The sequence below is a fragment of the Leptonychotes weddellii genome, chromosome 10 (assembly GCF_054177405.1).
Source record: "Leptonychotes weddellii isolate Sample4059 chromosome 10, ASM5417740v2, whole genome shotgun sequence".
Lineage (NCBI taxonomy): Eukaryota > Metazoa > Chordata > Mammalia > Carnivora > Phocidae > Leptonychotes > Leptonychotes weddellii.
This window is the reverse complement of record NC_138378.1, coordinates 40,638,678-40,654,786: the sequence shown is the minus strand read 5'-3', so window position 1 is coordinate 40,654,786 and position 16,109 is coordinate 40,638,678. Positions and strand designations below refer to the sequence as shown.

General features: G+C 52.6%; 1 protein-coding gene across 1 annotated transcript; it reads left to right on the top strand.

The window, feature by feature from the left end:
* The first annotated feature begins 6 nt into the window (after window positions 1-6).
* Window positions 7-2,911, top strand: NKX2-2 (NK2 homeobox 2). The gene is made up of 2 exons (XM_006733096.3): window positions 7-513; window positions 1,463-2,911. The coding sequence occupies exons 1-2, from the start codon at window positions 255-257 to the stop codon at window positions 2,023-2,025; spliced, it is 822 nt and encodes a 273-aa protein (XP_006733159.1). The 5' UTR covers window positions 7-254; the 3' UTR covers window positions 2,026-2,911.
* Window positions 2,912-16,109: the final 13,198 nt, after the last annotated feature.

Here is a 16,109-nt window from a genome sequence, read left to right as displayed (position 1 = left end):
ACCCATTCCCTGCGTCCATTTCCGCGTGGTTTCAGAGAAGATACAGGCGCTGCGTTTGGGCTTTTGCCCCCCCTCCCCTTCCTTATAGTTTCTTTCTCTTTTTTAAAATAATAATTATCTCAATAATTGAAGCCCACCCCACTCCTCCCCCCCATCCCTCCCCCCCATACCCCCTCCCCGCCCCAACTGGGGAGCGCCACGAATTGACCAAGTGAAGCTACAACTTTGCGGCGTAAATTGCGGGGTCCCGAGCCATGTCGCTGACCAACACAAAGACGGGGTTTTCGGTCAAGGACATCTTGGACCTGCCGGACACCAACGACGAGGAGGGCTCGGTGGCCGAAGGGCCGGAGGAGGAGAGCGAGGGGCCGGAGCCCGCCAAGAGGGCCGGGCCGCTAGGGCAGGGCACTCTGGACACGGTGCAGAGCCTGCCCCTGAAGAACCCCTTCTACGACAGCAGCGACAACCCATATACGCGCTGGCTGGCCAGCACCGAGGGCCTCCAGTACTCCCGTAAGTAGCGAAACTTGGCCGCCGCGGCCGTGGCGCCTCTCTTCCTGTGGCCGCAGCCCGGGCTGGACGCTGGGGGAGAAAGGGGAAAGAGCCATATAAACTCAATCCCTCGCCCTGCTCCTCTGGAAAGATTTTTAACACTTGTTAATAATGCCCTAACTCTTTCCTCCTCTTCAACTCCACCCCCCCCCCCCCCCGGTACCGGAAAAAGACGTGGTCTCAGATATTTTTTCAAAGCAAGAAATTAGGAAAAAGAGGGGGAGGGGAATACCTCCCAAGAGCCGCTTACAGATGTCAACCCAGGACTGATGGCTCCGGTCGAAACCCCCCCCCCACACACACACACCCCTACCCCGACAGCCGGGAAGGACTGGCCTGGAGCACTGGAGCGAGCCAGCAAGCCTCGGGGTACGGGTAGAGGGTGGGGGAGGCTCCCGGTAGCTCGGGTATAAATAGCTCACCCTGCCCCCTGCACGATCATAGAGGACGCTTTGTGCGGTGCGGAGGGTGTCGAGAAAGTCCGAAAGCAAAAACGAAAGCCCCCAAAAACCTGCCTTAAATGGCCGAGCCGATCAATGCCGGGATTGTGGGGTTTTTCTTTTAAAAATCTGCCCACGTCCCTCCGGAGAGGAAACTGCTTAAGGGGGCCGGAGCCCTTAACCCGCAATGATCTTCTCTGCACGCCACTCCCCCCCAAATACGCACCCACACTGTGCGAACCCCTAGAAACTCGAGCCCAGAACCCCCATTCCTGTCGCTTCTCCTCTTTCCCCTGGGGGAAACCAACGGTTTTGTTGCGCATGGAGCAGGGCAGGGGTCAAGGCGAAGGCAGTGGGGCCGGGCTGCTGGGCGCGGAGGGCCGAGGGCGCACGGAGGATCCGGGGCGCGCAGGGTCTGACCCTGCCGGCGCGCGGCCTCCAGGCGCCTGACGCGCTTCTCTCTCTCCCAGTGCACGGGCTGGCGGCCGGCGCGGCGCCCCAGGACTCAAGCTCCAAGTCCCCGGAGCCCTCGGCCGACGAGTCACCGGACAATGACAAGGAGACCCCCGGCGGCGGGGGGGACGCGGGCAAGAAGCGGAAGCGGCGGGTGCTCTTCTCCAAGGCGCAGACCTATGAGCTGGAGCGGCGCTTCCGGCAGCAGCGGTACCTGTCAGCGCCCGAGCGGGAGCACCTGGCCAGCCTCATCCGTCTCACGCCCACGCAGGTCAAGATCTGGTTCCAGAACCACCGCTACAAGATGAAACGCGCCCGGGCCGAGAAAGGTATGGAGGTGACGCCCCTACCCTCGCCGCGCCGGGTGGCCGTACCCGTTTTGGTCAGGGACGGCAAACCGTGCCACGCGCTCAAAGCCCAGGACCTGGCAGCCGCCACTTTCCAGGCGGGCATCCCCTTTTCGGCCTACAGCGCGCAGTCTCTGCAGCACATGCAGTACAACGCCCAGTACAGCTCGGCCAGCACCCCCCAGTACCCGACAGCACACCCCCTGGTCCAGGCCCAGCAGTGGACTTGGTGAGCGCCGCCCCTCCGAGACTCGCGGCCCTAGGCTCAGGCCCTACCCCGGCGGCGGCGGCAGCGAGGAGGACTCGGTCCTTAACGGTGGCTATTATTATTATTATAATTATTATTATGGAGTCGAGTTGACTCTTGGCTCCGTTGGGGAGGCGCCGGGAAGTTGCCTGAGCCTCCCTGGAGTGGCAGATTCCATCCACCCAGCTCTGCCCCATCCCTCTCTCCTTCTGAACCTTTGGAGAGGGCTGAACTATAAGCCGTGTTTACAGAATGTTTGCGCAGCTTCGCTTCTTTGCCTCTCCCCGGGGGGTCCAAATCGTCCCAGCGTTAACATCCTCACTTGAGAACGAGAAAAAGACCAACACATCCCCCCGCCCGGCTTTTGTGAATTTTGTAAAATATGTTTGTGTGAGTAGCGATATTGTCAGCCGTCTTCTTCTAAAGCAAGTGGAGAACACTTTAAAAATATAGAGATTTTTTCTCCTTTTTTAAAATAAGAAAATGCTAAATATTTATGGCCATGTAAACGTTCTGACAACTGGTGGCAGATTTCGCTTTTCGTTGTAAATATCGGTGGTGATTGTTGCTAAAATGATCTTCAGTCCGGGCCTGTTCCCCCACGGGGCCCAATTCTTTTCTTTGTGGTTTGTTTTGGTTTGCTTATGTTTGGTTACCCCTGTTTTCTTTTCCTTTTATATTTTGTTCAGTGCAAACATTTCTCAAATATGAAAAAGGGAAAAAATGTGTAGGCGAGAAGCCCCCTGCCCCACCTCCGGGTCCTGAGCCCTGGAACTTGGAGCTCAGCGGTTCCGTGCGGTTCCCCAAGAGCGCCGGCCGCTGAAAGCTTTCGATTTTTTAAATAAGAATTTTAATAAAAATCCTGTGTTTAAAAAAACCAAGCCCGACCCTCCCGTTTGTCTTACTTTGTCGCCCTGCGCCGGGCCTGAGGCCTGGGGCAAGGACCCCGGCCAGGCCGCTCGCGGCGCTCTCACCAGCGCTTCCCTTCAGGGCCGGGAACCAGGGGCGCCCGGGCCGCTGAAGAGGTGCCCCGAACAGGCCTAGCCCGGGCGGACGGACCAGGCCCCGCGCCTCGGATCCCCGACTGGGGCGGGAGCGCTTGGCCTCGGGCCTTCGAGCTGTCGACCCGAAGTCCGAGGTCGCCCGCCCTCTCCGAGCCTCTCTCCTGGACTCGCGCGCTGTCTGAATCAGGGGCCGCAGCCTTCTGGCTTTGGGAGGAAAAGTGACTTTAGAAAACGCCAAGGCGAAGGGAACAAGCCCCCCTCGCTCGCCCAAATCTACGAGTGGCTCCTTCAGCCTGAGAAGCTGTTGAAGCCACTACACTCGATGACTTTCACTTTGTTGCATTTGATTTACCTCGCGCGGAGAAGGGGGGTGGGGACGCTGAGGTTGAGACTGGTCGGCTTTCTCTCTACTCCCCACCCCCTTTTCAAAATCCGCCGACTGGAGGCGGCCTGGGAGACCGCTCTGAGACCAGGGCGCGGAGCAGAGGGGGGAGGCGGGTTTCGGGGTGCTCGAAGCTTTGGCAATGATGTGGAACGCAAAGACCGGGGCGCAGGGGAGGGAGGGGGGCTGCTGCAGCTTCCTTTAGGCTCTTTGGCCGGGGAGAGCCTGCGAGCAGGAGTCAGTGACATTCCCTACAAACGGAACCTTCCCTCCTCCCCTCCGCCCGTCCTTTCTGGGTTTCCAGCCCTCAAACCCCAGGCTGGATCCCATGCCTCCGCCCCTCCTAGCATTTGGCGGCGCGCGGCCCTTCAGGCCAGCTCTTTGGCGTGAAACTGAGCGAAATGCTTGCTAGAAAGTAGGGGTTTGGAGGCGGGATGGTGCGCGGCGGCCTGCAGGGTTGTGGTGAGGGGAGCAGGAGGCGAACAAACAGCCCCGGGTTCGCCCGGGGGAGGGCGCTTCGGCCCTTCCGTAATAGAGAACTGATTCTATCCCACCCTCGTCGCATGGAGATCTCCTTGGCGGATGCTGGCGCACACTTGCCCACGCGGGGGAGCGTCTCAGGGGGCCATGCTTGCGGGGAGGGGCCGCCTCTCTCCTCTATCTCGCGGATTTCCGAAAATACCCAGGTCCCTGTAGCTCAGAGCCCAGCGGGCGCTGAGATGCCTCGGGATTGAAAGTCGGCCCCATTTCGTTTTCTCTTGAGCTCCACCTTCATGGCTGGGTAGGGGAGGAGGGGGTGGCGAGGAGGCCGAGCAAAGGGAGCGGTCCCAGCTGACTTTCTCGCTCCCTCTAGTTGATGATCAGATTTAATTCAATATCTAAAGTAAACATGATTATCCGTGTGACCAAATCTGCGCGTCAATAGCACTCAGCGCAACACTCCCAGGGACGTGATTACACGTTATTTCTGCGTTGCGCACCCGCCCCTGGATAATTGAGGGCGCTGGAGTCTTTCTAATATCTTCCTAAATGTCCTTCCCCATCTCCAGGTTCATTCGGATTCACCCAGGTTTTCCTAAATACTGAGAAGTCTCCCTTTGTTCCCCACACTAGCTTGGAAACGTTTGGGGTTTTAGTTCTTGCTGCTTATAAAGGCCAAGAGAATTCTCCCTAAATCATTTATTGTGCAATAGTCGGATGCCCAACTTGCCCTGATACCCACTACTCAAGATCCCACTGGTAACTTCCTTGTAACTCCCCAATCCGCCGGGAAAGGATGTAAGACTTCCGAGCCTCTTGAAGCGGGGTTGTCAGGAGGCCTGAGGCACAGCCCCAAGACTCCAGTTGATTTTGACTGTTCAGGCCTGGGCTTCCGGGGGCCAAGAATGATCATAGGAGCCCCCACCCCCCGCCCAACCTTCAGGGAGGAAGGAAGCAAAGTGGAAGGTCCAAATTCCGGAAGGCTTCCACTGCGTGCGCGCCGAGGGCGCATTGACGGTGCATTTTGGGCGGTGGCCAGGCCTGCAGGCCTGCAGGCTGGGTGTGCGCTCGCGCCGCTGGGAACTGGGGAGGTGGGTCCGGCGCCCGCCTCTCTCTGTCCCCGGGTCCCTATGGAGTCAATAAAAGCGCCCGCGGAGCCCTGTGTGGCCCTAACCCCAGCGCCCTGGGAGCGCACCCGGCGCGGGGTCCGCTTCGACAGTCTATCTTCGCCCAATCTACAGCGGGCTGCACAAAACGGCACAATGGGAGAGCTGGGAGCCGGTTATGTTAGAGGCGTGCATATTAAAAAGAGACAGAGAAAGGATCGCAGGGGACAGAGAGAGGGGAAGAGGGAGAAGGGGCCCACCCTCCCTCCCCCTCCACCCCGCACCATTCAGCGCGCTTATCGCGGGCAGTGAATCCCGGAGTCAGGCAGAAGTCTCCTTGGGGTTTTGTTGGGCCTGTCACTGGGTCCCTTTGTCATCCGCGGGCTCCATGCTGGATTCCATATGGCCAGCTGGGCCGAGGGAGCGCGAGGAGGGACCCGCACAAAACCCAAATTGTGTCCGGCTTTCAAACCCTGTATTGTTGTCTGTGAAAAGAAGACGCATTAAAAATTCGTGCTATATCTATTGGGGAGGAGGCTGGAGGAGGGGAAAAAAGCCACCCCTGTCTTTGATGGCTTCAGAGGGCGCTTGCCCCGCCTAGGCCCCGTGACACACTGAGAACTGGATACCTCTCTCTTTCTCTCTCTCTCTCGCTCTCGCTCTCGCTCTCTTTCTCCCCCCACCCCCCAGTCTGTCTCTGTCCTCTGTCTCTGTCTCTTCTACCAAATATTGGCTCTAACGCTCAGAATCTGGTATATGAACTGTCCCCCTCGGGGTTTGGGCTCCTTGCACGCACTTTGTATGCTCCTGTGCGCTGTAACTGAGAGCTAGGCTTTGCCTGTCTGGGGGCCTCCCGCGGAAGCCTCCGGATTGCGCCGGGCTCAGGAGGAGACCCAGGTGCCCAGGGCCCAGGGATGCTGGGGTCCCGCGGACTTCGAGGCTTCAGAGTAAATGAAAATCCAGTACCCTTGCTCCCGCCTAGTCACGACGCCCAGGCGCGCGGAGCCTGCCTTCCGCGCACTGCAGGAAAGACTCCGAGAGCTCCGGGGGCGCTCAGTCCTGGCCCAGCTCAGTTTCAGCTGCCTGTTCTGAAGCCACTTGTGCCCAGCCTCTGTTACCGACCCCTTGTCATTCGAATTTTGCGCGGGGATCCCACTGGCATCTCAGTGCCATGGGAAACCGGTTCAGAGACTGCTTTCACCGCCACCCCTCCTCGTGTTGGAAGAGAGAGGAACTTGCGCTTTAATTCTCAGTGTCTCCTGCATCATTTTGGTTAGCAAAATTCAGGAACAGGGACACAGAGCAGAGCTTCCCAGGAATTTGTCCGATTTTGCCTCACCTAAGCAGTCTGCCTTATCGAGGGGCAGTTGGAGATCATTCGGGTCAGGCACCTCCCCCAACAGCCTGGCCAAAAACTCCCATAAGCACCCCCTAAACAAACAAACAAACAAACCAAATATGTGCTAAAGCAAAGAGTTCCTGCTGTGGAAATAAACACAGAACGAACACACATCGCCCTGGGGCAAAGTCGCTCAGCCTTTAATGAACAAAACTAAGATGGTGGAAATTCCAACTAATCCAAAATTTGGGGGCCTCCCTTTCCCATTTAGTACTCCTGTCATATTTAGTAGAATCTGATAACTTGATAAGAGGAGGAATCCTCTTGTCAACGCTCCCCACCCCAGCCAGGCAAGAACTTATTTTCCTTACCTATTGACTGTTAGGCTTAGTTGAGACCTGGTGTGGATTTCTCGAGCCTTTTCAAGAGCCTGGTCATTGAAAAGCTAATCCAATATTTACCGAGCATAAGGACAGTTCTCAGACGTATTTATTAAGGCCCATCACTAAGTGATTACTTGGACTGAAGACAACTGCTGGGGAGGGCTCTTCCGGGAGCACCAGATCCTGTCCTGGTGGGGTCTCCCCACCCATAACTAAGAAATCAGGAGCGAACTTCTGAGATTCTGAGCTTCCCCTCCTATGCTTAAGTGGTGTGTGGATTAGATATTGTGTTGGCCGGTATTTCAGGAAATATGTACTTGTGGCTTCCTGAGAGGCCAGGCGCAATGACACTCTAAACTGTGTCGATACATCATCTTTTATCCAGGATCTGCAAATAAACCCCTGATCCCCCAGCGCATTATAGCCGCCGCTATCTCTCCAAGGAAGCGATCTGAGTTTTATTGCTTTCACCAACGCCCCAACACACACACACACACACACACACACACACCCTCCCCTCTTCCACGCAGTCTGGTTTTTAAAGGCTCTAATATTTTTTTCCTCCCGGGGCATCGTTATTAATAAAGAGGCGAAATAGGCCTCGGCGCCGCCACCCGAGCAAGTGGGGAAATGCAGGCCCGCGGGCCACCTGCCCGCGCGCGGAACTCGCGTCCTGCAGACGCACCGCCTCGGACGCGAGAAGCTGGCGTGGCCGCGGGCCGCCGCCGCCACCAGGAGGCGCCCGAGCTCTGCGCTCCCGCCACAGCGATGCGCGCCCAGCATAGTCCCGGGAAGTTCCGGGAGGCAGGCCGGTTTCCCGGTCCCCGGCTGTATTTCCATGGACGCGCCACCCCAGCCCGGAGAGGAGGTCGAGAAGGAGTCGACGTCTCCGAACCCGGATTAGAGCGCGTGCAAGTCAGACGGCTCCATCACGGATGGCCGGTGCACAGGCGTTTTGGAAAGTGCTCATCGACAGAGGCAGCCTGAACTTGAGAACACTCTTGTTCCTCCGTGGTAGTTTTCCCCCATCCTTTTTCTTCCACATAAGTGCCACCTGCCGTCCCCGCCCCACTTCCATCATGTTGGGGCACAAACAGCAGCAAACTGGTCCAGTGGCCCAGGTGCGCGCTGGTCACTGGGAGTGCTCCACGATAGACACCCGGCGCGGTCTCTGCGATCCTGAGCGGTCCCCACACGTATCGGTCCCTGAGGGTGGACACGAAGTAGGCAGTTCTGTAAGGGTGCGGTTCGGGGAGCGAGAAAATGCTGTCGAAGAGGATTCTGATTTTGGTTGGGGTCGGAAGTGTACTAGGAAGGAGAGACCCTCACCTCTCACTCACCGTTGAGTCGGGACTCCTGCTACTTCTGCCCATACCCAATTCCAATCCCAGCGGTTGCCGCTGACAGAAGAAAGGTGCCCACCACCTTGCGCCTTTCCCCCGGCCAGGGGCGAGCGGTGCAGTGGCGCCATCTGGCCACCAGGAGGAGACGCCACGCCGACGCGGGGCTTTGGGGTCTGGGCGAGGGAGGCAAGAATGCCCCCCGACCCCAGCTAAGAGCACCTTGTGCTGAGGTCTCGACTGGGGCACAGGGGCATCTGAGAATGGAAAGGACGCCAGACTGTAGATGTCTCCTGACTCCACCCCGCCCTGGTGCCTTTCTGAGAGGATGAGTCTGGGGCAGAGGACCAGGGGCTGAAAGGGTTAAATTACTCGTTGTGCACCCCCTAAAAATAGGACCCGCAATTCCAGCTTGTTTCATTGATTTTCCCATGGGTGCCCGAGGTGGAACTACCTTCCATCAGAGGCATTCGTGACTCCAAACTTTGATCCTTTTACTTTCTTAAGCCCCCACACCTTCAACACTGACGGGTCGATGTTGGAATAGGGAGTTTGCAGTGCCCAAGGTGTCCGCTGGGTGGCGAGATTGGATAAGAAAAGGCTATTACACCGGTCACTGTCCCGGGTGATGGAGTGTAGCTTGGACACGTGCAGGATTGAAGAGAAGTCTCGGTGAAGTATTCTTTACACCAAGGCCGGTGTGTGTGTGTGTGTGTGTGTGTGTGTGTGTGTGTGTGTGTGTGTGTGCGTGTGTGTGGATGTTGTCTTCTTATTTTGTAGAAGGAAGGACAGGTTGCTCAATCTTAATTCCAGGAGAATTAAAACTCTACCTTTGAACTTGGCGCCTGGAACCTGATAGAAGAGGCTAAAGGTAGCCAGCCCAGTCCAATCTCAGTCTTCCTTCCAGCTCTTCCAGCCCTTCAGGCTGACACCAAGTGACTGCCACAATCAAGACAGACGTTTCCATCACCCCAAAATGTTCCCTCCAGTCAGAATGCTTTACAGACATCAACGGAAAGCCTTAGATGAAATATCCCATCCCTTTCCTTGCTGCTTGTTTCACCCTTTGGCCTTCATTCATAAAATGACACAAAGAAAGCCACAGTTCTCTGCTCCCAGCCCCCATACCTGAAGATGATGACTACCACAACCATTTGTTTTTTTATTTTTTTAAAAGATTTTATTTTTTATTTATGTATTTGACACAGAGAGAGCACAAGCAGGGGGAGCGGCAGACAGAGGGAGAGGGAGAAGCAGGCTCCCTGCTGAGCAAGGAGCCCGATGCGGGGCTTGATCCCAGGACCCTGGGATCATGACCTGAGCCAAAGGCAGATGCTTAACCGACTGAGCCACACAGGCACCCCTACCACAACCATTTATTGAGTGTCCACTGTGGCCAGGCCCCTGCTAGGTGCTTCTCCTACATCTTCTTACCTGATTGTCATACCCAATCCATCTTTAGAGAGATGAGGAAACTGCGTCTCAGAGAAGTACCCAGCATATGAACAAGGCAGTGTTCTTACAAAGAAAAAGTCCTGGGAGTGGAGGTGGGATTTACCAGGGTGTTTACCCTATTGCAGAAGAGGGGGTGTGGCAGGGGTGGGCAAAGACTCCCTCCTGTTCTAGAGCAGGCAGCTGAGTGGCAGGCTTCTCCACTGGAGCAAGGTTCTGCCAGTTCCCGTTAGCAGCAGGAGCTCAGGTAGCAGCCTGGCTGGTCAGGGCAGCGCCAGCCCTTTGACTTCTTTCAGAAAGCTGGCACACCCACTCCCTCCACCGGGTACTGTGTGGCTGTCCTGGGCCAGTGAGTATTCCCTCAAGAATTGAGGGGGAACAGGACGAGCGGTCCACCTGAGGGCTACCCTCTGAGTCTGTTCTCACACCTGGACCCATAGCCTGCCATCTCTTTGGTTTTGGTGACATAAACAACTCCTCTGTCCCACCAGAATGATAAAGGGTATAAGAAAAATTGATTTTCAATTGCTAATTGATCTTATATCTTTAAATGATTACCTGTCTTTTACCTGATATGGGGGAAATGGAAAATAAGTTAACATGTTCTTTTGAGTATAGTGCTGGGCTCTCTAATCTGAGAGATTTACAGGAACTATTAAAAGGAGTTTTACTTAAGTATTTACTTGCAGACCTCTCCAAGTCTCTTTCACTCTGCTAGCTACAACGTAAGAGTTGCCTCAGCACAGACTGATATAAAGGCGGGAGATAGATTTGTGAAATCAAGCCAGAGGAATCTGATTATTGTGTCAGTGACAGGGGATCAGACACCTGATGGTCTGAGCACAAAAGGCACCATTTAGAAATGGCCAGTCCCTCTCTACCAATGCATATAGCCAGATCCTCCAAGTGTGAAAAGACCTGGCCCTAAATCCTGCTGCCATGGCTCTGGATAGGAGGAAGTGTCCGTCCCAGAGAGCAGCATGGTGCCCAGAGCCCCTGGGCATTCCCTGTGCCCACATGTGCCAACAGCTGCCTACTGCCAACATTTGTGGGTCACTGCCTGAAGAAGGACCAGGGGGTGCTAGACCCCTGGGATAGTTGGCAAATGCTGGGAAGTTCATGGTCCTCAACCAATTTCAGGTGGTGGTTGATGGATACATAGCACAGCTTCCTTGCCCCAGGTGAAACAATGGGGTCTCATGTCCTGTGCCATCACCCAGAGGTCTGCAGTGGGACAGAGCCCAGCTGCCTTCAGTGGCAATCTGCTCATTCGCACAACCCGTAATGGCTTCTTTCCCTTCCCTGTCTCACCTCCCCAATTCCTTGTTGGTCCTTCCTCGGATCCTTTCCCTTATTAACTCTTTGCACATGAATCCTTGTCTCAGGCTCTGCTTCTGGGGGAGTCCAAACTGAGATACAGATCCTTGAGACCTCACTTCTGGCTTCATCCTAGCCCTGGTGTTGGTCTCTCAGAGATCACCGATGACCTAATGGCACATCCCAGCAACCTCTCACCCCATGTGTTCTTTGGGAATGTCCACCATTTGTACATCTTTTCATCCTATTTAGTTTGGGGTAGTAAGGAATCAGTGAACTGAGTAACTATATAAGGAGGGACACAGGGACTAAGCAGCACCGAGTAACTATATAAGGAGGGACACAGGGACTAAGCAGCACCTGGGCAGTCCCTTTGTCTCCTCATGGTCAAACCTGGGACATTCAGCTGCCCTCATGCACACTAACAACTATGGCTCTTGTTCCCTCAGAATTCGTCTTCAAGGACAGTGACTTGGTCTTCTCCCATCAGAAAGGAGCTGCCAGCTTCTCTGAGCACAGCTCATGTCCCTGCCTCCCCACAGGGAGAATCTGACTGGGTCAGGGAAGCGCCCCTCAGTGTGCAGAATTCCCATTGGTCAGGTTCCAAGTCCAGAACGCCTGATGGGCAGTCGGCTTCCCTAAAGTCCAGCTGACGTGGTGACTTTTGGCTTGGGAACACAGGACACAGGGACACACATGACAGGCACAGGGTATGACATTTACATGTGGAAAGAACCACACTCATTACTCAGAAGAGGCTGCAGAGATGGGGTACTACAGACTGAATCACGTCTCCCCAGATTCATGTGTTGTCATCCCAAGCCCCAGTACCTTAGGGTGTGACTGTGTTTGGAGACGGGGGCCCTAATCCAATCTGACAGGTAGAGGAAATTAGGACAGACACACACAGAGGGAAGCCGGTGTGAAGACGGAGAGAAGGTGGCCATCGGCGAGCCAAGGAGAGAGGGCTCAGAAGAAAGCAGCCCTACCCACACCTTGCTCTTGCAGTTTTAGCCCCTGGAATTGTGAGGAAATGCATTTCTGTCATGTCAGCCCCGCCATCTGTAGCACTTTGTTATGGCAGCCAAAGCAGACTGCAGAGTCTCATTGCCTGGACATTTTCCACTTCTCGGGCGAGAGTGGGTGTTTCTCTGGGCCTCCGGCCCCTGGAACGTCTAGCGGGTCTTCCCTTGAGCCATTCGGTGACTCACAGCCACGTGGCCCAGCGTCCACCTAACTCCATGTGTATCCTGTAGGCCCACTACCATAATTCCCAATTTTCCCAGTCTCGCAGGACCACAGTGTGTGCACCACGAGCCAGAGAGCTTCAGCCAGAATATTAATGACACAGAAGGAAGAGGCTGTAGGGCAGTGAGCAGATCCCTCACTAGGTGGACTCCAGAGCCAGAAGTGTGCTCCATGGACTCACTTGTGTTTCTGAGGCAGATCTGAGAGAATATATCCTCCCCAGGGAAGATCAAACCCCAGCTGGAAACCCCCAGGGGAGCTGCTAGGAGGATTTGGAGAAATGACAGTTTCCCTGTGTCAGCTTGTTCCCCCTGAGCAGATTTCTACATAGGTGAGTTGCATTCATTCCTGTCTCCCCAGGGCCCAGATCAGGGATGCTCAAGCTCTGGGTTTCAAATGAATCACTTGGGCTTTTGATAAAATGCAGATTCTGATTTGGCAAGACTGAAACTCTGCATTTCTAAAAAGCCCCCAAGGACCATCCTTGGGGTAATGAGGGCTTAGATGACAATCCAAATGTCTTAGTAAAGATGACCCTATTAAATTATTGGTATGTTCCTCAAAAAGTTAAAAATAGAGCTGCCATAGGACCCAGCAAATACACTACTAGGTATTTACCCAAAGGATACAAACATAGTGATCCGAAGGGGCACCTGCTCTCCAATGTTTATAGCAGCGATGTCCACAGTAATCAGACTGTGGAAAAAGCTGAGATTTGCATCAACAGATGAATGGAGAAAGAAGATGTGGTATATATATACAATGGAATACTACTCAGCCATCAGAAAAATGAAATCTTACCACTTGCAACAAGTGGATGGAAATAGAGGGTATTATGCTAAGCAAAATAAGTCAGAGAAGGGCAAATATGATTTCACTCATATATGGAATTTAAGAAACAAAACAGGATCATAGGGGAAGGGAGGGAAAAATAAAATAAGATGAAATCGGAAACAAACCATAAGAGACTCTTAACTATAGGAAACAAACTGAGGGTTGCTGGAAGGGATGAAGGGTGAGAGGATGGGGTAATTGGGTGATGGGCATTAAGGAGGGCACTTGTTGGGATGAGTACTAGGTGTTATATGCAACTGATGAATCACTGAACTCTACATCTGAAACTAATAATACACTATATGTTAATTAATTGCATTTAAATAAAATAAAATTTCATAAATAATCAGTAGGAAGCCTGTTTCTGGAATGGTTACTGCCCAGAAAACAAGGCCAGAGAAACTTTTAAAAATGGCCTTTGAATAATTTGAGAAATGATCAAGAGCCATATGAGTAAAGAGTAATCCAAAATATATGTTGACCATTAGAGGAGAAAATCTTCACATTATTTTGTAACAGTTCCCTCCCCAAATTTTCCAGATGGAGAAACTGAAGCCCCAAGAGGAAACAGTATGCCCAGTCACACAGCCAAGTCCCCCTTCTCCCATGCCTACACACCTCCCACAGTGACACCTGCTAGAGAAACGGCTGACCCTGAACTTAGTCACCTTTAACACTGAGATAATGGGACTATGCCCCACTGGTTACAAAGACATAAAAAGGATACGCCTGCCCTTTCTAATTCAAAAGACATCACAAGGAGTTAGTGGATGTGTTGTTGAATCATTTGAAAAGAGTGGGAAGAGTGGGAATCCTATCACACACTTCTCAAGGCAAAGGACTTTGGTGAGGTGAGGGAGGTGTGGGTCAGACACTCAATGAATGAGGATGGAGTGGGTAGGGGACAGGCTGGAGGGACAGGCATGAGCTAGGCTCTGGAGTGAAGGGTGAACAAGGTAAAAAACTCTAGGTGCACCATGCAGTGGATATTTCTGCAGCGATAGAACTGTCCTGTGTCTGTGCTCTCCAATATAACGGCCACTAGCCACATGTGGCTATCAAGACCTGGAAGTGTGGCTAACAACTGCAGAACTGATTTTTACATTTTATTTAATTTTTACTCACTTAAATTTAAATAACCATGTGTGGCCAGTAGCTCTCGTATTAGACCTGGAAGATCCTGACCATACCCAATGTTGGTATGGAGCCCTAAAAGGAAAAATATGTGTTACCCCTTCTTACCTCCCTATAAAATGCTGCTTAACAACATTGCCGTTAACCAGCATTCAATAGCTCCTTAGTTGCTCTTATGAGACCTTCAGTTCACTTGGAAATGAAGAGCCACAGTGGCAAGGATTGGTAAACGGGGTGAGAGTCGGGATGTATATTTATCCCTTCACACACTCTTTCTGCCCTCCGTCATAAATGCTTCAGTTTGAACAAAATTCCATAAAATATAAAGAGGTTTTTAAAGAAATATGAGGACTCTTGATTCCTGACTCTCTTTCTCTCTCTCTCTATGGGATGCGGTGGACCAGCGTGGGGGATACTCAGAAATGCCCATTACCACTTAGGTAGAGGGAGGAATGGAGCCACCTCCCACAGGTTCTTAACCTTTTGGTTATCATTGACCCCTTTGGCAGGCTGCAGAATCCTGTAGAACCCTTTTCAGAAGAATACATTAGGTTATAAAGGTATTATAAAGGTATAAAGTTATTACATTTCTTAGATTGAAATGTAATCCTACTGTAGATTAAGAGCTCCTGAATTTCTGCAGAGTGACAGTCCCTTTGCTTTGCCCACCCACCCCCCTCTCCCCATCCCCTCTCCCATCAGCTGCCTGCTTGGCCAACTCAGGGTGAATCTGGACAAGAAGACCAGTCAGGACTTGCTTTCTTTCCTGGAAGGTGCAACACTGGAAGGCAGAAGGATTGCCTTCTGTGTCAGGGAAGAGTGTCTGAAATCACCACAGACCCCGTCATGGTGAGACAATAGAGGGACAATATTACTCCAAGGCAGAATTTGGGTCTTAACAGGCACATGGCCAGTGAGGGGCTAAGAGATGGACTGCTGTGTTTGCTCCCCTGTAAACCCTTCCCAACTCCCACTTCACTCTTTTCTGTGGACAGAATGCCATTTCATAAAATTAGACATGATATCAGCAACAGAAGAAAATAACAAGGCAAATCAAAATACCACTCTTCATGCAAACACCCTTTTAAAGTTTACCACCCTGATCCCATGCAATTAGGACACAGCAATTAGGAACGCTGTCGTCAAGCACTGCCCCCTCCCCACCCCCAGCCCCTCCCATTGGTATGAAAGGCTCTAAAGGGTCTTGGGCAAGGTACTGGACAGGCCACCTGTGCAGGAGGCACAGAAATGATGACCGCAGCTAGGGTAATTAATCAAATGGGGAAACCAGATAAAAAATTCACCTTGCAGCAGGAGCTCAGAGCATTTAAATGCAAAGGGTGCAAAATAAACAAGGCAGTCCATTCTTATCTGGATCCTTTTAATTTTTTTATTTTTATCTTTTTGCTTTTTTTTATTATGTTAATCACCATACATTACATCATTAGTTTTTGATGTAGTGTTCCATGATTCATTGTTTGCGTATAACACCCAGTGCTCCTTGCAGTACATACCGTCTTTAATACCCATCACCAGGCTAACCCATCCTCCCACCTTCCTCCCCTCTAGAGCCCTCAGTTTGTTTCTCAGAGTCCATAGTCTCTCATGGTTCGTCTCCACCTCTGATTTCCCCCCTTCATTCTTCCCCTCCTGCTATCTTCTGATTCTCCTTTTTTTTTTTAACATATAATGTATTATTTGTTTCAGAGGTACAGATGTGTGATTCAACAGTCTTCCACAATTCACAGTGCTCACCATAGCACATACCCTCCCCAATGTCTATCACCCAGCCACCCCATCCCTCCCACCCCCCACCACTCCAGCAACCCTCAGTTTGTTTCCTGAGATTAAGAATTCCTCATATCAGTGAGGTCATATGATACATGTCTTTCTCTGATTGACTTATTTCACTCAGCATAATACTGTCCAGTTCCATTCACGTCGTTGCAAATGGCAAGATTTCATTCCTTTTGATGGCTGTATAATATTCCATTGTATATATAGACCACATCTTCTTTATCCATTCATCTGTCGATGGACATCTTGGCTCT

Excerpts from the sequence above, each read along its gene's own strand:
- NKX2-2 (XM_006733096.3), top strand. The coding sequence starts at position 255 with ATGTCGCTGACCAACACAAAGACGGGGTTTTCGGTCAAGGACATCTTG. Across the intron at positions 514-1,462 it reads CGAGGGCCTCCAGTACTCCC|TGCACGGGCTGGCGGCCGGC; the intron begins GTAAGTAGCGAA and ends TCTCTCTCCCAG.